Source organism: Meleagris gallopavo, chromosome 5, assembly GCF_905368555.1.
Source record: "Meleagris gallopavo chromosome 5, MGAL_WU_HG_1.1, whole genome shotgun sequence".
Lineage (NCBI taxonomy): Eukaryota > Metazoa > Chordata > Aves > Galliformes > Phasianidae > Meleagris > Meleagris gallopavo.
Window position 1 is genome coordinate 43,518,892 of NC_139408.1, and position 14,917 is coordinate 43,533,808.

At 39.9% G+C, this 14,917-nt stretch overlaps 1 protein-coding gene across 1 annotated transcript in view; it reads left to right on the top strand.

Moving 5' to 3' along the window:
• The window catches only part of KCNK13 (potassium two pore domain channel subfamily K member 13), a 61,616-nt gene extending 47,890 nt beyond the window's left edge, over positions 1–13,726 (top strand). Inside the window, exon 2 of the mRNA XM_085225489.1 lies at positions 3,960–13,726. Coding sequence (XP_085081615.1) covers positions 3,960–4,846 — 887 coding nt within the window. The 3' untranslated portion in view covers positions 4,847–13,726. The remainder of the gene's footprint in view (positions 1–3,959) is intronic.
• Positions 13,727–14,917: the final 1,191 nt, after the last annotated feature.

Genomic DNA, 14,917 nt, shown 5'->3' on the forward strand with positions numbered 1-14,917 from the left:
CTTCCTCTCAAACTGTTGGTAAGAACTACAGATGGTTGCTTTTCTTTGATTAAACTCGTTACTTGCTTTATGAAACCATGGAACATGATTACATTACACTGTTGATGTATTTACATTTCCTTTATCATTCTTTTGTTTAAGTATCCTTATATCCTTTTGGAATAGTCACAGAGTATATCCTGAACAAACAGGTGGATTTTAGAGCACTAATAACAGACTTCAACAAGTGTTGCTACCAAGCCAAAATCTGCAAAATTGTTCTGAGTGGGAGGTGTGCAGTGCTTTAGAAAACTTTTATTGATTCTGGAGTTTGAATTCCTTCCAGCTTTTGCAAACGTAGCTCTGCTAAAGGTTTTTGTATATTCAGCAAACAAGCCTGAGTACTCTTTTGATCAAAAAATGACAATAGTGAAGGAAAAATGAAGCTACAAGGAATGTAGTTGTTGGGTACAGCTGAATATTGTGAAATACTCTACCAGTTTCTTGTAATAAGTGGATCATGGGTTACAGACAAATCAGTATTGCACTAATTTCAGAATAGACGTCTGAAATTTGTACTCAGAAGGCCATCTTCATTGCTGTGTAGAATTTGATATGCATATTTGTTGCTAATGAGATACTATCATATCCACAGACATATCCAACAAATTGATTGAAACGCTTCCCAGTAGCTTAAAAACATTCCACTTTTCCAGGTCAGAATGACCTGATTCCTATTTGATTAACTATCATCTTGATTTCCACATGAAATAATTCTCTTCTATTTGTAAAATAATATTCTTTATATTTCACCAGCATTTCTCATACCATAAAAATTCCATATCACTAGCAGTTTCTTCTGCAGTTGTTTCCTGTTTTTATTTCTTCGCCACAAAAAGTAATCTTGTGTTTTCAAATAATCTCCAACAGTCAGCCACTGCTTTTATTTCCTCTTTTATATGATTTCATAATTTCATTCTGTATTTGCTTCTCAGGCTGCAGTTTAAATTTTTGCTCTTTCCCTGTTCAGTTCTATGGATCAGGTGGTCTCACTGCTCACTAAGTCATTCCCCATCTGTGTATTTTTCTGTTGGCTTCTCTACTATATTTCATGTCTGAGTAATCTAAAATATCATTCTTGTTCTACTTCTTTATCTCTGAAAGACAGTAATAAGGCAGAGAAGAAACAAGAAAGGAAAATAATACTGGTTAGATATATGTCTTAACAGAGAGAAACTAAGGACTAAATAGTATAGACCTCCTCAGACTGAGAAAGAAATGAGAAAGGAGGAAATAATAGAAGTCTGTACCCAGAAGGGGGAAGGTGAAAGGAGAAGATGAGTGGATAATGTTATCGCAACAGTAGGAAACCTGAAATGAATTGTCAGGTAGCAAGTTAGACAAAGACTTCTTTTCCACAAATCACAATTAAATAGTGGGACTTACTGCCTCAGGAGACCAAAAGAATAAATGATTTGAAAGAGGATTTGACAAGATCGATGGAGAAATTATTAAACGTGATGTCCTGAAATCCTCTGAACTGCAGATTCCAGGAAAGATATATACCAGGGAAGGATTCTCCTGTTTATATGTTCTTCTTTATTCATACTTTCCTATATCCTTTCTCTGAGCGTTGTCCACTCACCACTGTCAGGGGCAGGGCTCTAACCCAAGTGGGCAGTGCCATGTCCTTGCTGTGTGGTGTTGTTCCTACTCGAAATCCTGATCCCAGGCAGCTGGCACCCCTCAAGCAGAGAGCTGCCTCCTACAATGGAGCTTGGGAGCAAATTGCTTCTAAGCCCATAGTTGTTCCTTTTTTTCCCCACAAGCAATGCTTAGCAACTAGGAAAGTCTAGTTACACATTGGAATGCAGTATGTGCTCCGATGTTTGGTTTGAGAATCACAGTACAAAGGCCTGTGTTTTCTGCTGAATGTGATAGAGCCACGTGGGGACTCGCTGCCTCTCTCAATCCACATTCTGCATTTTGAGGTATTTACAGGTGACTGTGCATTTCCCATCATGCCTCTTTGGGTTCTTTGTGAAGTCTTTGCTTATGGGCCTTAACCAGGTGATTCAGAGCTCAGAGACAACCAAACCTAATAAGCTCAGGCTCTGGCTGTGGCTCCAGTAGTGAGGCCCCAAGCAGTCCCATAGGTGAGGATGAAACAGCCCCAAGTCTCAGTGCCGCTACGGGCAGGACTCACCACTGCGGAGGTTCCCCGTGTCTGTTAGTCTTTGCATGTCTTCCACAGGGTGGAGGTCATGACTGGTATATAACAGGCTGCAAAGAAAATAAGTCAGCATCCAAACTAGGATTGTAGGGAAATCAGTTCGTAGAGAGGGGGAGAGGTAGAAGGTGAGTGGAAACATTTGTGTGCCAAGACAAATGACAGCAAAAAGCCGTCATGAAAAATATTTTGTCTCTGTGATTTCTGTACTGTAGCCCTGTTCTCCACAATACAGAACTGCAGTCCAGCTCTCTCCAGCAGAGAACTTTAATGAGGAGGCTGGAGCCTCCTTCAGGTCCTCTAGGAGCTGGGGTTTGGAGAATGTGGCCCGAAGAGACCACTGTTAGGAGGAACCACAACTCAGCAGACCATGGCTCAGAGGGATCACAGCTCAACAGGCACCACAGCTCAGCAGGACCATGGCCCAGACAGACCACAGCTCAGTAGGACTGCAGGTCAACAGGACCATCCTCAGCAGCACCACAGCCTCGCCAGGAGTGAGGCGAGTGGGGTGAGGTTGAGGACTGTCATTAAATGCGCAGAAGCAGAAGCCACATTCAAGAAGGAACTGTGCTATAGCAGGTTTCCTGTGATAGAATGAGTGCAGTTGGAAGCATGGTTTCTTCATGCTGCGGTTGTCTGTCTTCAGAGCACAAATGTACCATGATTCAAATACAATTTCCTTTATTTTTCAGAGCCTTGTTTCTTTATTTTATAATTAGCATCTCACAATTGTGAAAAGAAGGAAACAAATAAATGTGTATCTTGCCCAACATGATTTCTCTGTTCTCCCAACAAGATTGGCTTCATTGATTAGTTATTTCTTCCCTTATTAATCTTCTCCAGACCATATTAAAACAGGAGCAAACTTACTTAGCATGTATATTAGTCTAATTTGGTGAGTGTTCTGGACACGCTTGTTCACTCTTTATTCTTCAGTAACCTCATATTAAGACAAGATGGTCTAACCAAACAAAAGTATTATTTGCAAGCTTTAGTAAGGAAGAGAGATGAGAGAAACCTGAAGCACATCAAACCTGAGAAATCCCTCAAACAGGAATGAGACCAGAGGAGACATTGGTTAAGATCCAAGTACAGATTTGAGCTATGGAGCAGGACGTGGACAAACAAGAAAAGCTCAGGAGTGACTTATAAGAAGCTGATAATTGGTGGCTGACACCGGGTCGTATGCAGGGCTGTGAGGCGCTTTGCTTGCTGGGCTCCCTGTCTGGGCCATGGCACCGTGCTGGGTGTTGGCCCATGTGCTATCTATTCCCTAGCCACAGCTTGGTGAGGCACAGGGAGACTTTATTTTGGGCTGTGTGACTGTGGTGGGGACAGAGCCTGTGCTTGGTAGGTGACAGCTGCCCCTGGATTGGACCCCTGCATGGAACTTCAGAGACAAGTAGTGAGTGTGATAATCCTGGAGCTAGAAATGAAACAAGGTACAACAACAGCAGAGTGAGACAAAAATTAAACTCTGAATTGTTTCTTGTGTGTTTCCTCTTGCTTTTTGTTTCATTCTGGTTCTGGAGGAAAGGCTTGCATGGCCTACCTTCCGTATGCTGCAGGGACACAGTGAAGCTCACGCAGATACCTGTCTGGAGGAGTGACCTCCATTTCCTCCAGAGCTGGCTGTGCTACCAGGAGTTGCTGTCAGTACCTCTGTCTACTCTGTCTAGCCTGGGACAAAACTTCTGTTCAGTAACTAATGGCTTTTTTTAAAAAACCCTTCTGTTTTGTCTTCCAGGGTTTGGCATGACCACCCCAGCCACCGTTGGAGGCAAAATTTTTCTTATATTTTATGGCCTTATAGGATGTGCAGGGACCATCTTGTTCTTTAACCTGTTCCTGGAGCGCCTGATCACTGTCATAGCCTATGTCATGAAGTCCTGCCATGAGAGACAGCTGAGGAGGAAAGGGGTCCTCCCTCACGACGGCCGGCGGGGCTCAGGGACCTCGGAGGCAGACAGCCTGGCAGGCTGGAAGCCCTCAGTGTACTACGTCATGCTGATTTTGTGTGTAGCATCGCTCATCATCTCCTGCTGTGCCTCTGCAATGTACACACCGATTGAAGGGTGGAGTTACTTTGACTCACTGTACTTCTGCTTCGTGGCCTTCAGCACCATTGGCTTTGGTGATCTGGTCAGCAGCCAGAACACTCACTATGAGAGCCAAGGCCTCTACCGCTTTGGCAATTTTGTCTTCATACTCATGGGGGTTTGCTGCATCTATTCCTTATTTAACGTGATCTCTATCGTCATCAAACAATCTATAAACTGGATACTAAAGAAGCTGGACTGCAGGTGCTGCCATAGATGCCAAAGAAAATTATTTCGGTCGCGGAGGAACGTGGTAATGCCAGGAAACGTGCGCGGCCGGAGAAACATCTCCATCGAGACTGACATCGTCAATGAGAGCGACACAGATGGACGCCGGCTGTCAGGCGAGATGATCTCAATGAAGGACTTCCTGGCCTCCAACAAAGTTTCCCTGGCCATCATGCAGAAACAGCTGTCTGAAACTGCCAATGGCTACCCACGGCAAATGAGCTCAAAGCAAAATGGATTCTCTGGTGGAGTTGGAGCCCTAGCAATTATGAATAACAGACTGGCAGAGACAAGTGTGGATAGGTAATATAATACAGAACAGTATTATAAAATAGTACAGGAATAACAGTGAAGCAGTGTGAAGCATTTCAACACGTACAAAGACAATGTGGATCATGTGGGTGTACCTAGGGAGAGTACTGTCCTAGAGAGAGGGTGAGGTGGATGTGAAAAGCATACTTTCTGTCAGAAGACCACTCACACGTTTTTGGGCTGTCACTTAATATCATGGCTCCATGAATTGCACCAGTGTCAGCCATTCTTCCTCTCTTTCCTTCTGTGCCTCCAACAGGCCACTGCAGGAGAAATTCAATTTAGCCTTCAAATCAGTTTTTCACATCCTTTGCTTTTCCATTTTTGTGAAATACAGATTTCAGGATACAAAATCTGTAGTATTGGAACAAATCAAGAGTATCATCTGAACATATTCTGAATTCAGAGATTATTTTGAGCTTTCTGTCTTAACTCTTCTCATAATTGTTTTCTGAAGGTAGCTTATTTAAGATTAAAGAAGGAATCATTATAAGCCTTTCTCTGTAATATTGCAGATCTAATTAGATCTAATTCAATGGAATAGGAAAAAAACCTGAAAATAGAAGGAAAAAAACACATCTATTTTCTTTTAATATCACTCCTTGAAATGTATTCCTGTTGTGAAACTCTGCTGCCATTGAAATTGTATAAATCTGGAGCAATTGTATGAAAGGTGGAGTAAGTTCTTCGGAGTTACTGTGATTTGAATGAGAGGAGAATTTGGCCTTTAGAATTTATTTTAGTCTTCCCTTTAAAAGGATACTGTCAAAAGTGATAAAATAAAAAATTAGCCTACTTTTGGATTTTTTTTTCTTTCTATTGGTGAAACACGTGATTTTCCCATGGCTATTTTTTCTTCTAAAATTGAATCACATTTTTCTGTTTCAAAAATATCGAATTAATTGAAAAAAAAAATGCCATACTGACAAAGTGTTTGAATTACTGTACAATAACAACCAGAGAATTTTACAAATTTCTGTTCATATTATGCTCAATTGTGACTGAAGCAGTTCAGCATCAACATTATGTAACGTAACTTGTAACTGGGTTTACAGAACAGGCTTCATTACACAATTAGATTGCCATGCCAACATTCAGTGCATTATTATAAGTGACTGTGGTCACAAAATCACTTCAGCAATGTCCTTTTCACCTCTCATGGAGTTTTGTCTTTCTTCACCTCTTTTTTGGCATTCAGTAATGATAATGACAGGGTCTTGATTAGAGGATTAGAAAACGTTTAAGTCCTCGTTTTTCTCAATGAAATGCTCTGAGTGTTCATTATGAGTAGAAAGGAGACTTCAATGAGAAGCATAATAACAGCAAGAAGAATATGAAAACAGGAAACTGGGTGATCTTTAATGACAGTGAAATCATGCTTTCTATTAGATAACTGGAGAAATAAGGGATTGAATTAACATAGAGTCTAGTGAGAATTTAAGGAGGTCTGGGCTGAGTTCCTAGTTTTTTAACCATGCAGTGCATTAGAGCTGAACAGTATATAAGTGTAAGTATACTGACTGAGTCACAAAAGGACCTGATCCAATTCTCCCTAAAGAGAATAGTACATGTATCAGGACTGATCGTTTTCTCACTTCTGTTCAGCTAGAATACCTTCCAGAATACTGGAATTTTAGGACATTTAAAGGAGCCCCATGCAGTTCTTAATTTCTTTCATATGGAAAAATGCAGATAGCTTCTTCAGCTTACAGAGTAGTATCACATCCTTTTTCTTCAATCTGCCTCAAAGTTCTTTTTTTCAGGTTCCTAACACTGTAAGATAGTATTTCAATACTCATTTCAAGCAATATTTGAATTTGAAAAGAAAACATACCTCTTGGAATCTTTCATACAATAAAGCAAAATCAGAAAATAAACAACTGCATTTAACTAATGAAAAAGAATTGCATGCTCTTCCTGGCATTTTAAAGTTAAAATATTCTAAGTCAAATTTTGCTGTCCTTAGTTACAAGGAGAGCTTCAAGCTGCAGCCACTACTTGCAAGGTTACTGTCTTCTCAGCTGTGGAGCAGTGAAATGTCCCTCCACATTTGCCTTTATGTAAGATCCAAGCTCACAAACCTTAACTCTGGCCAGAAAAGCAATTGCAGTTGTCTCTGGTGGTTTGACGTATTTTCAAAAAATTGCTGCTGATATGTTTTAGTTACATTATAGTATCCAAAATCTATTACACTGTTACACTTCTTTTTTTTCCCCAAAGCTTTGTCTCAACCATACTGAATAAAAATACTTGGATATAAAATGAGAAAAGTACTTCTTTCTGATTTCATTCAGCAGTGTCTCTGTTCACTGCCTGTAACCCTAAGATTTCAGTGTTGCAGAAGTATTCCTCATGCTGCCAACTATGAGAAATAATTTAGGACTTCACCCATTGCTTAAGCAGAGCTCTCATCCTGATCAGAACAGCCACAACCTTGGAAAGTGCAACTAACATCTCCATTTATGCTGGTTACTAAATCTGACGTACTTGAAAATGTCAAATTTTGCTGAGTGCTGTAGACAGAAGATACTTGGTGCTACCCCTTTTCCTAAACGATCAAGGCAAAAGCACATGAAATAACCAAAATACGCAAGTTCCTTGAGTCCATTTGATTCTACAGTCCTGCATCATCATTAATGACCAGGATGCTATATAGGATTTTAACCTCAATCCTTCCCTACCTAATTAGCTTTCAAAATTTGGTTCTGGAGATCTAAGCACAACACAGTGAAACAGCAGAAATAATATTTCAGGCAATATTCATAGCAAATAGTTGAGAAAACATGTTGAAGGAGAGAAAAATGCATGGGAACTAATGGAAACAAGGAAAACATTACAATCTGCCTAGTCAATTCACTAGAGATTTTTCAGAATATGACAAAGCCTGGTAGCAGATCATTAGGATGGTCATAGGGTGATCCTCATTGCTCCCAAAGTGCAAGCCAGCAGTATTGCTCCTTTCCATTCTTTGGGATACCAACCCCTCGTTATCCATCACCACAGAGAAAACTTTCTCAGCTGCTTTCAATATATCTGAAACCATCTATAGTTATGAAAGCAGGGGATCAAGCAAATTGTTTGGTCAAGGCTGTATGAGGTTTTTGGCATGCACTAGCTCTGCCTTTGTTCATCAGCCTTGCCCTACTTCTCTCTCACCTGTGGTTTTTGCATGACCCAAGCCTGCCCATCACAAGCACTCTTACAGTGGTTTTGTGGTCAGATTTCTTGTCCGCTGAACGTAAAGAGGGAATAAGTTTACCTAATCACCTCTGTTCAGATGTGAATTGCTGTTCCAGAGACGAAGGGCTGTACATTCTGTGACTGTGCCACCTTGTATCACGAAGTCATGCTGTCTCCGAAACACCTCCGACTTATCAGTTAGAAGCTCTGCTGAATGCTTTCTGTGTGAGGCCAAAAGAATCATTAAAGAATATTAGGGATTTGAAAAAATTAAAAAAAACTTCAAGACTGGAAAGGGAACTTCTGCTGTGCTACAGTGGTGCTACTGCAGTTGTTTTTCTAAAGCTATTGGACGAAAGCCCCAAAAGCTCAGTTCATAATGTAACATCAAGTTTTTAAAGAGATATAATACTTGGAGATAGAAGTATAGATGTGCCAAAAAAAGAAGAATTTATCACGGGAGTTTCAAATGTCCATCCTGTGTAAAAAAATAACAGAAATTCAGGCAGCATCACATTTCTTACAAATGAAAGCAGTAATGAGGAGAAATGAAAAGAAATATTGTCAGATAGCTAGGGATCTATTTCAAAAGCGAATTTAAATTTTAATTCGTATTGCTTAGAACTAAAGTCTCAGCCAAGAAGACAGGAACCTGCTTTCAGAATTACCATTTCCCCATTTCCTGATATGAATTTGCATTATGGCTAATGAGATGTGGGCTTTATTTTTTTAATGCAAAAATGTTTCTGTGAAAATCTTGGATGCATTGAAGCTCTGGATGTGCACTTCAGGTCAGGAGTACCACTAAAGCCAGTGGATTAAGCAGCAAGTTGCAGGCTGGCATATTGAAACTGAAAGTCCTTGATGAACTAATTTACTGGAAGTCGGGCTTATAAGTTATGCCATGCTGCAGCAATATAATTCTTGTGAAATATCATTATTGCACAATAAAATGGAATATTTAATGCTAAAAAAATATGATCATATACTGTAAGTAAGGGCAGCTCTTGGGGTTTTTTGATAGGCTTTGTAAAACTTTGATTCAATTTGAATCAAAGGCATTACATTAATTTAGCTCTGCAAAGGACATGGTTTTCTGTTTACAAGGATATGAACAGGCTTTTCAAAGGCATCTAATTCCTGCTGGAAATCAGTTCACCTCTTGCCACACTTTGACTTTCAGCAGAAGTCAGGTACCCATTTTCTTTGGGCAATTTCATAACCCAGCTATGTTCTACGTTTTGAATCTAAGCTGACCTGACAGTGTCCCTGAAAAGTTCAAACACTAGCAGCAAGGTTTCTGTGCTGCCACACAATAATAGCTGAGTTCATTTATTTAAAAGCCTTTTATGGTGAAAGCTTTGCATCAACCCAATAGCACAGACAATGTTTACAGTTTCTTTGATTTAATCTTGGCCTCTGCCTGTTTTAATTATATTTGACACATTTAGAAATTGAATAGCAAATAATCTGCTGGGCTGGGCATGAAAAACAAACTGGCTCAGTTTCTCAGATCGAATTAATCAAGCGAAAGAGGTCGTCTTGGGGAAGGCGATTTCTCATTAACATTGTATTTGAATAAATTTCCTCTGGGTGTTAGGTTGGCCACTTGGCTGTGGCTCTGGAAGCAGAGCTGTTTGCCCCTGCCCCCAGTGTTCCTATTTGTGGAATAGCAGCTCAGTTTGCAACTTTTCTTTTTTTGACTTAGTTTAGTAAAATTTGGCTAGTGCCTTAATTTCTTGGACTTCTTGAAGAAGTAGCAAATTTCATTTACAAGCTGTGGAGAATCACCAAGTGTCTTTCCACTGGGCAAAAATACTGCTAAATATAGCGAGTAGTCAGAAGCTTTTTGGTATATATATTTCATGTGAAACTAGAGAAAAACTCAGTCACTGCAGCTATTTGGAAGCCTTAACAAATAGAAGGATGATCTCATGGAATAGACACACTCATTTCTATTTAGTTCTTCTCAGTTCTGCTCTAATGTTTTCCTACAGTTTTCATGACTAGAAATTATTTGCAATCATATAAAATATAAATTTTCTAAGATTTTGGAAGGCAGGTGGGATTTGTTCAAAATGAAATACCCTTTTCTTCATTCTGCCTATTGTTTTATAAAGGAAAAGTTTGATTAAAAGAAGAATTAATGTTCTTGCTTTCCAAGCAAGTGTGCCATTTTCTGGAATCCAAATGGACTTCCTATTAGATATTCATACAGAAGTTGCTAGAGGAAGGCAGGATGCCCTAGCTTTCAAACTTTATCTTAAAAAAGTACCTTTCAAAGCTATTCTCCTTTCAAAGAATGTTGCCAGTTTTTCTGTTTGTGGTCTTTTCTGAGAAATTTAACCTTGTTCTTTGGTACCTTTTGACGAAAAAGATGCATAAGAAGAAAAATGTAAATAACCATAAATAACCTTAAAATGTAGCTGCTTGGATCTGCTGAGGTCCTCTCCCTTTTGCTAATTTGAAGTTTGTGTCAGAGTTTAATACCACCAAAGAGATTTGGTCTTACTCAGAGTTCAAATAAAAGAACTTTAAAGCTTCGTTATTCTGTTTTAAATGTTGGAAATGATCCGGTGATCTGAAGAGTGGGTGCTATGCTAAGCCTGTTAGAATTAAGAAGACTGGGGTCACCAGGTCAACACAGCAGGCATGGAGACGCTTGGGGACCATTAGGGACCAGATTGCTGCAGTAAGGGCAGCTGCTGGCTGCTGGCACTTGGGCTGTCACATTGTCTACATCCTGTGTATGGGGACAGAAATAAACATATGCTCTCCAGACCCACTAGTTCAGAAATTCACCAAATAATTTATTTGGTGAATCCACAGGAAGGAGCCTGTGGATGCCATCCAGCCCAAAACCCTGTTCAAAGCAGGTCCAGCTGGCTCCTGCCTGTCTCTGTGTCCTGTCATGCAACTGGGCAATCCTCCTTCCACATGTAGACTTTATTTGAAGTGTCCTGGAAGTACCTTTCTTCCATGAAAAACTGACTACCTTCCCCTACCAAGAGGAAGTGACAGACCTTCCTCTGTAGCTACTTCATTTGGGCAAATGCTTAGGGCTAGGTTTAACATGTTCCTTTGTAAATAGCATCTAAGCAGCTGTTTTTCTCAGCCTAATACAAAGCAGATGGTATTTTGATCCCTCGGTATCATTATTGTTGGTAGTCTTATTAGAGATGGCAAAGATTGAAAAGGTCAGTTGGTTTCTGCCAGCACTAAGCCATAATCAGAGTATTACCCCTCTGGCAAATAAACAGAGGATTTTAGTTTGGCTCCACACGTGGGGCTTGGTTGCATTCTCAGCTCAGAAACTAATTCAGCCTCAGTGAAATCAATGGAGACTTTGCTACTGGGCTCTTTATCTAGCATATAGCACAAGTATTTTCACTTTACAAAATAATCCAGAGAAGAGTTGACTAGCTATTTGCTTTGCTTTTACCACCATCTGTGCAAATGTTAATTCTGCTCATGCCTTACTGTGTTGTGCACCAGGTTTTTCCCCAGGGGCCATTATTTGGTCTACAGAATAATAGTCTGCTTATAAGGAATCAGAATTGATCATCTATGTTGGAAAAGACTTTGAAGACCATTGAGTTCAACCATCAGCCTGACCTATTGTGTCTTGGTTGAAAGACTGTTGTTATCTCTAAGAATGAACTCCAGAATAGTTTGGTATTCACTCATTTCCTCAGCTGAAAGATAGACAAATATCACCTCAGGCTGTCTGCCCAACTGCCACCAAAGGTTTTGCTGCCTGTGGTCTTGGGGAGCCGCTCACAGTGATGGGCATTTTTGGGAGAGCTTTAGGATGAAGTTTATACGATTCTGCTCAGACCTTCCTTTACTTAAAAAGCTTTCCCTATAAGAAACAAGGAAGCTTTCCCTATAAATCCCCATAAGAAATTTTTCCGTGAGCAGCAGAACTAACAGTTTTCATACAAATTTATGTCTGATGTTCCCCCCAAATGAATTTAACGTCCACTTATTCTTTAAACAACCTGCAAAGCAATCTAGTCCCCCTCTTTGTGACACTCCACCTAATCACCCTCATACTCAGACAGTTTCAGGTCCTTCCTGTATCCATTGCAGTCAGGTCCTATCCTGTATCCATCTCTCCTGGTCACTTCTCCTCAGAATCTTGAATATTCCAGCAGTGAATATCGGAATATTTCAGGGTGACGAGTTAGTGGAAAATCTAAATGAAGAATAATACTTCACACACAATGAGCTAGAGACAACTCTGTGGCATTTCAGAAATACTGTGTTGTTAGTGGATGTAATATCACAAACCACTTGAGTATGTTCTATTTTAAAGGAAGAACATTAAACTGCATGAAGTGGGTTCTGAACTTATCTCCAAAGGCAGCTGAACGACAACATCTGCTCAAGGTGCAACATCAATCAGAAAACAAATAGCATATGAAATTGTATTAAGAATCTGTTATTGTACTATACTGACTAGATGTATGTCTTCATCCTAGTTATTATCATAATACCTTGACAAAAACATGATCACAGATGTAGAAAGATAAAAGCCCAATGAAAAGCAATTAAAAATGTTCAAATCAGACATCACTAATTGCTAACCTCTAAGGCACACCTGTATGAAAATAAAAAGGGGCACAAGAAATGCGTGATTGAGAAAAGGCAGTCCTACAGCAGGAGCAATGTCAGGGACTAAGGAGGGCAAATCTCTTCTGTGCCAGGCTCACGTGTCTCACTGGAGTCCTGAGCTGCACTGCAGCATGACCACAGGATGGATAAATATTGGGACCCATTTGGTTATCTGCACTGAGGTAATTAGTAAGGATTTAATTGGATTAAAATTTAAAGAAAAAAGAAAAAAAGAAAAGCAGGGAAAAGGAAAAAATTAATGTTTCAGATTGTGTTTAGAAGACGCAGAACAATAAACGTGAAGAACATGGCAGAATTTTGTAAAATGGATGTTTATATAAGTAATTGTGTGGTATGATATAAAATAATGTTTTCTGAGTCCTTGTTCTTCCATGATTGTAATGTTAAGAAAAATGTTAGGCCAGTTCTCTGTTATTAAATTTTTGCTTTCTCTGAAGACCTCTGGAGAGCCTACATTTCTGATTCCTGCAGCAGTTAAATACTGGAATAACAGTAGGGGTAAAATGTAGAAGTACATTTATGTTACAAGTCCTATAAAGGGAATAATTGCTAGTGTGCTAATATATGTAGCAGTATGGATCTTTTTTAATTGCATTTTAAGTGTTGCATTCCATCATCATATTCTACTTTATAAGCTATTTACTTTTTGTGGAGAATGGGAATGGTGTGAAAGCATCAAGGATTAGGGTAATGTTCTAGGAGGACAGGCAACTGCAATATCATTCAAAACTCACATTTAATCAGATTCAAGTCTTTTTTGAAGTAATTTTTCCACTATTTCTTGAACTACCTATTCATTTGACATTTTCTCATTGAGAAATATTCAATTATTGAGCTGCTATTAGAAAGATTGGTGAAGCATGCCATATGCAATCAATAAGGAAGTATAAAATCTGACACTATTGTCACCAACTTTGGCTCCCACAGGTGAAAAGTGTGAGAGTACCTGATGGTATACTACCCACTTGTTTTCATGACCATGACCAGAATTGGTTTGTAAGTGTTCTTAAAGTTAGAATGCTGGTATTTTTCTATTCAATAAAGGACAGCAATGTTATCACATGTGTATTTTTTTCTTTTTAAGATAACACTGACCAAAATTACTACAAATGTTAAGAAACATGTTTGTTTGTTTGTTTGTTTGTTTGTTTTTCCCAAATACCATTGCAGAATGCTAAAAAGATGGGAAGAACAACACTCACAAGGCATGGAGACCAATGGCAGGTGGCTTGGGGTCATGATAGAATCTGGCACGTTGCAACACAAACCAGAAGTGTTTCCATGGGTCAAATGTGTTAGAGCAGTAAGGAGCAAGAGCAATGCAGTGTTTGGTGAGTCTGGATGAGACCCTGCAAAGGGAGACTGATGTCAGACACAACCTTGGGGGTGGCTGCAGGCGTAGGGCTGGGCCAGGACAAGGGCCTGTGTGTGATTCTGGCTTGGCGGGGCCTATAGCTAACAGGACCAGGGTATGGGGAGCTGGAGCCCCGCCCTGCTGCAGTCTTGGTGGCACAGGGGTTGACAATCCTGGAGTTGATGTGGGGTCCTGGGCCTGGGCACAGCAGGCCATGCTGGAGGCTTGTTGATGATCAGATCAGATCACCCTCTCCACGTCTGTCTTCACTTCCTTCAGAGGAAACCTGGAGATGAGTGTAAATCAAGTCCAGTCACTGGACGTGCTACTGAGGCATGGCCAGGGTAAGCAGTGGGACTAGGGCTGAGCAGAGAGCTCAGTTCTGCAGCAGAATACTCAGCATGTTTCACACCTCCGCTTTCTTCATCTTTCTAGCATGCTGATACAGAGGAGATGGAATAAGTAATAATAAGTAATGTCACAGTTGAGATATTACTCCATTGCCTTTTTCTTGTTTGTTTTGACCAAGAAAGGATTTGTTCTAAGGCAAAAAAAATCAGTGTGATCTGTTTTAATGAAGAGTGTGAGTGACTAAGGACTCTTTTGTGCTAACTGATAAACAAAGTGCCACTTTCATTTTCACTGTGGACCACTGTGGCACAATAATAGAGCAAGCCTGATAAGTATGTTAGCAACTTGAGATAGAAGGATGAATGCATGTTTTCAGTGTGAATTTGGCTGTTCTTTACTGAAAATAATATTATTTTCATTCCCTTTTGCTGTTCCTTATTTTCAGTGCAATTGATATCAACCAAAAGCACTCTGTTAGGAATACATTGTGCTTTACAGTGAGCAGTGGGACTGTTTGATATTAATAGTTCTGAGTACATGCTG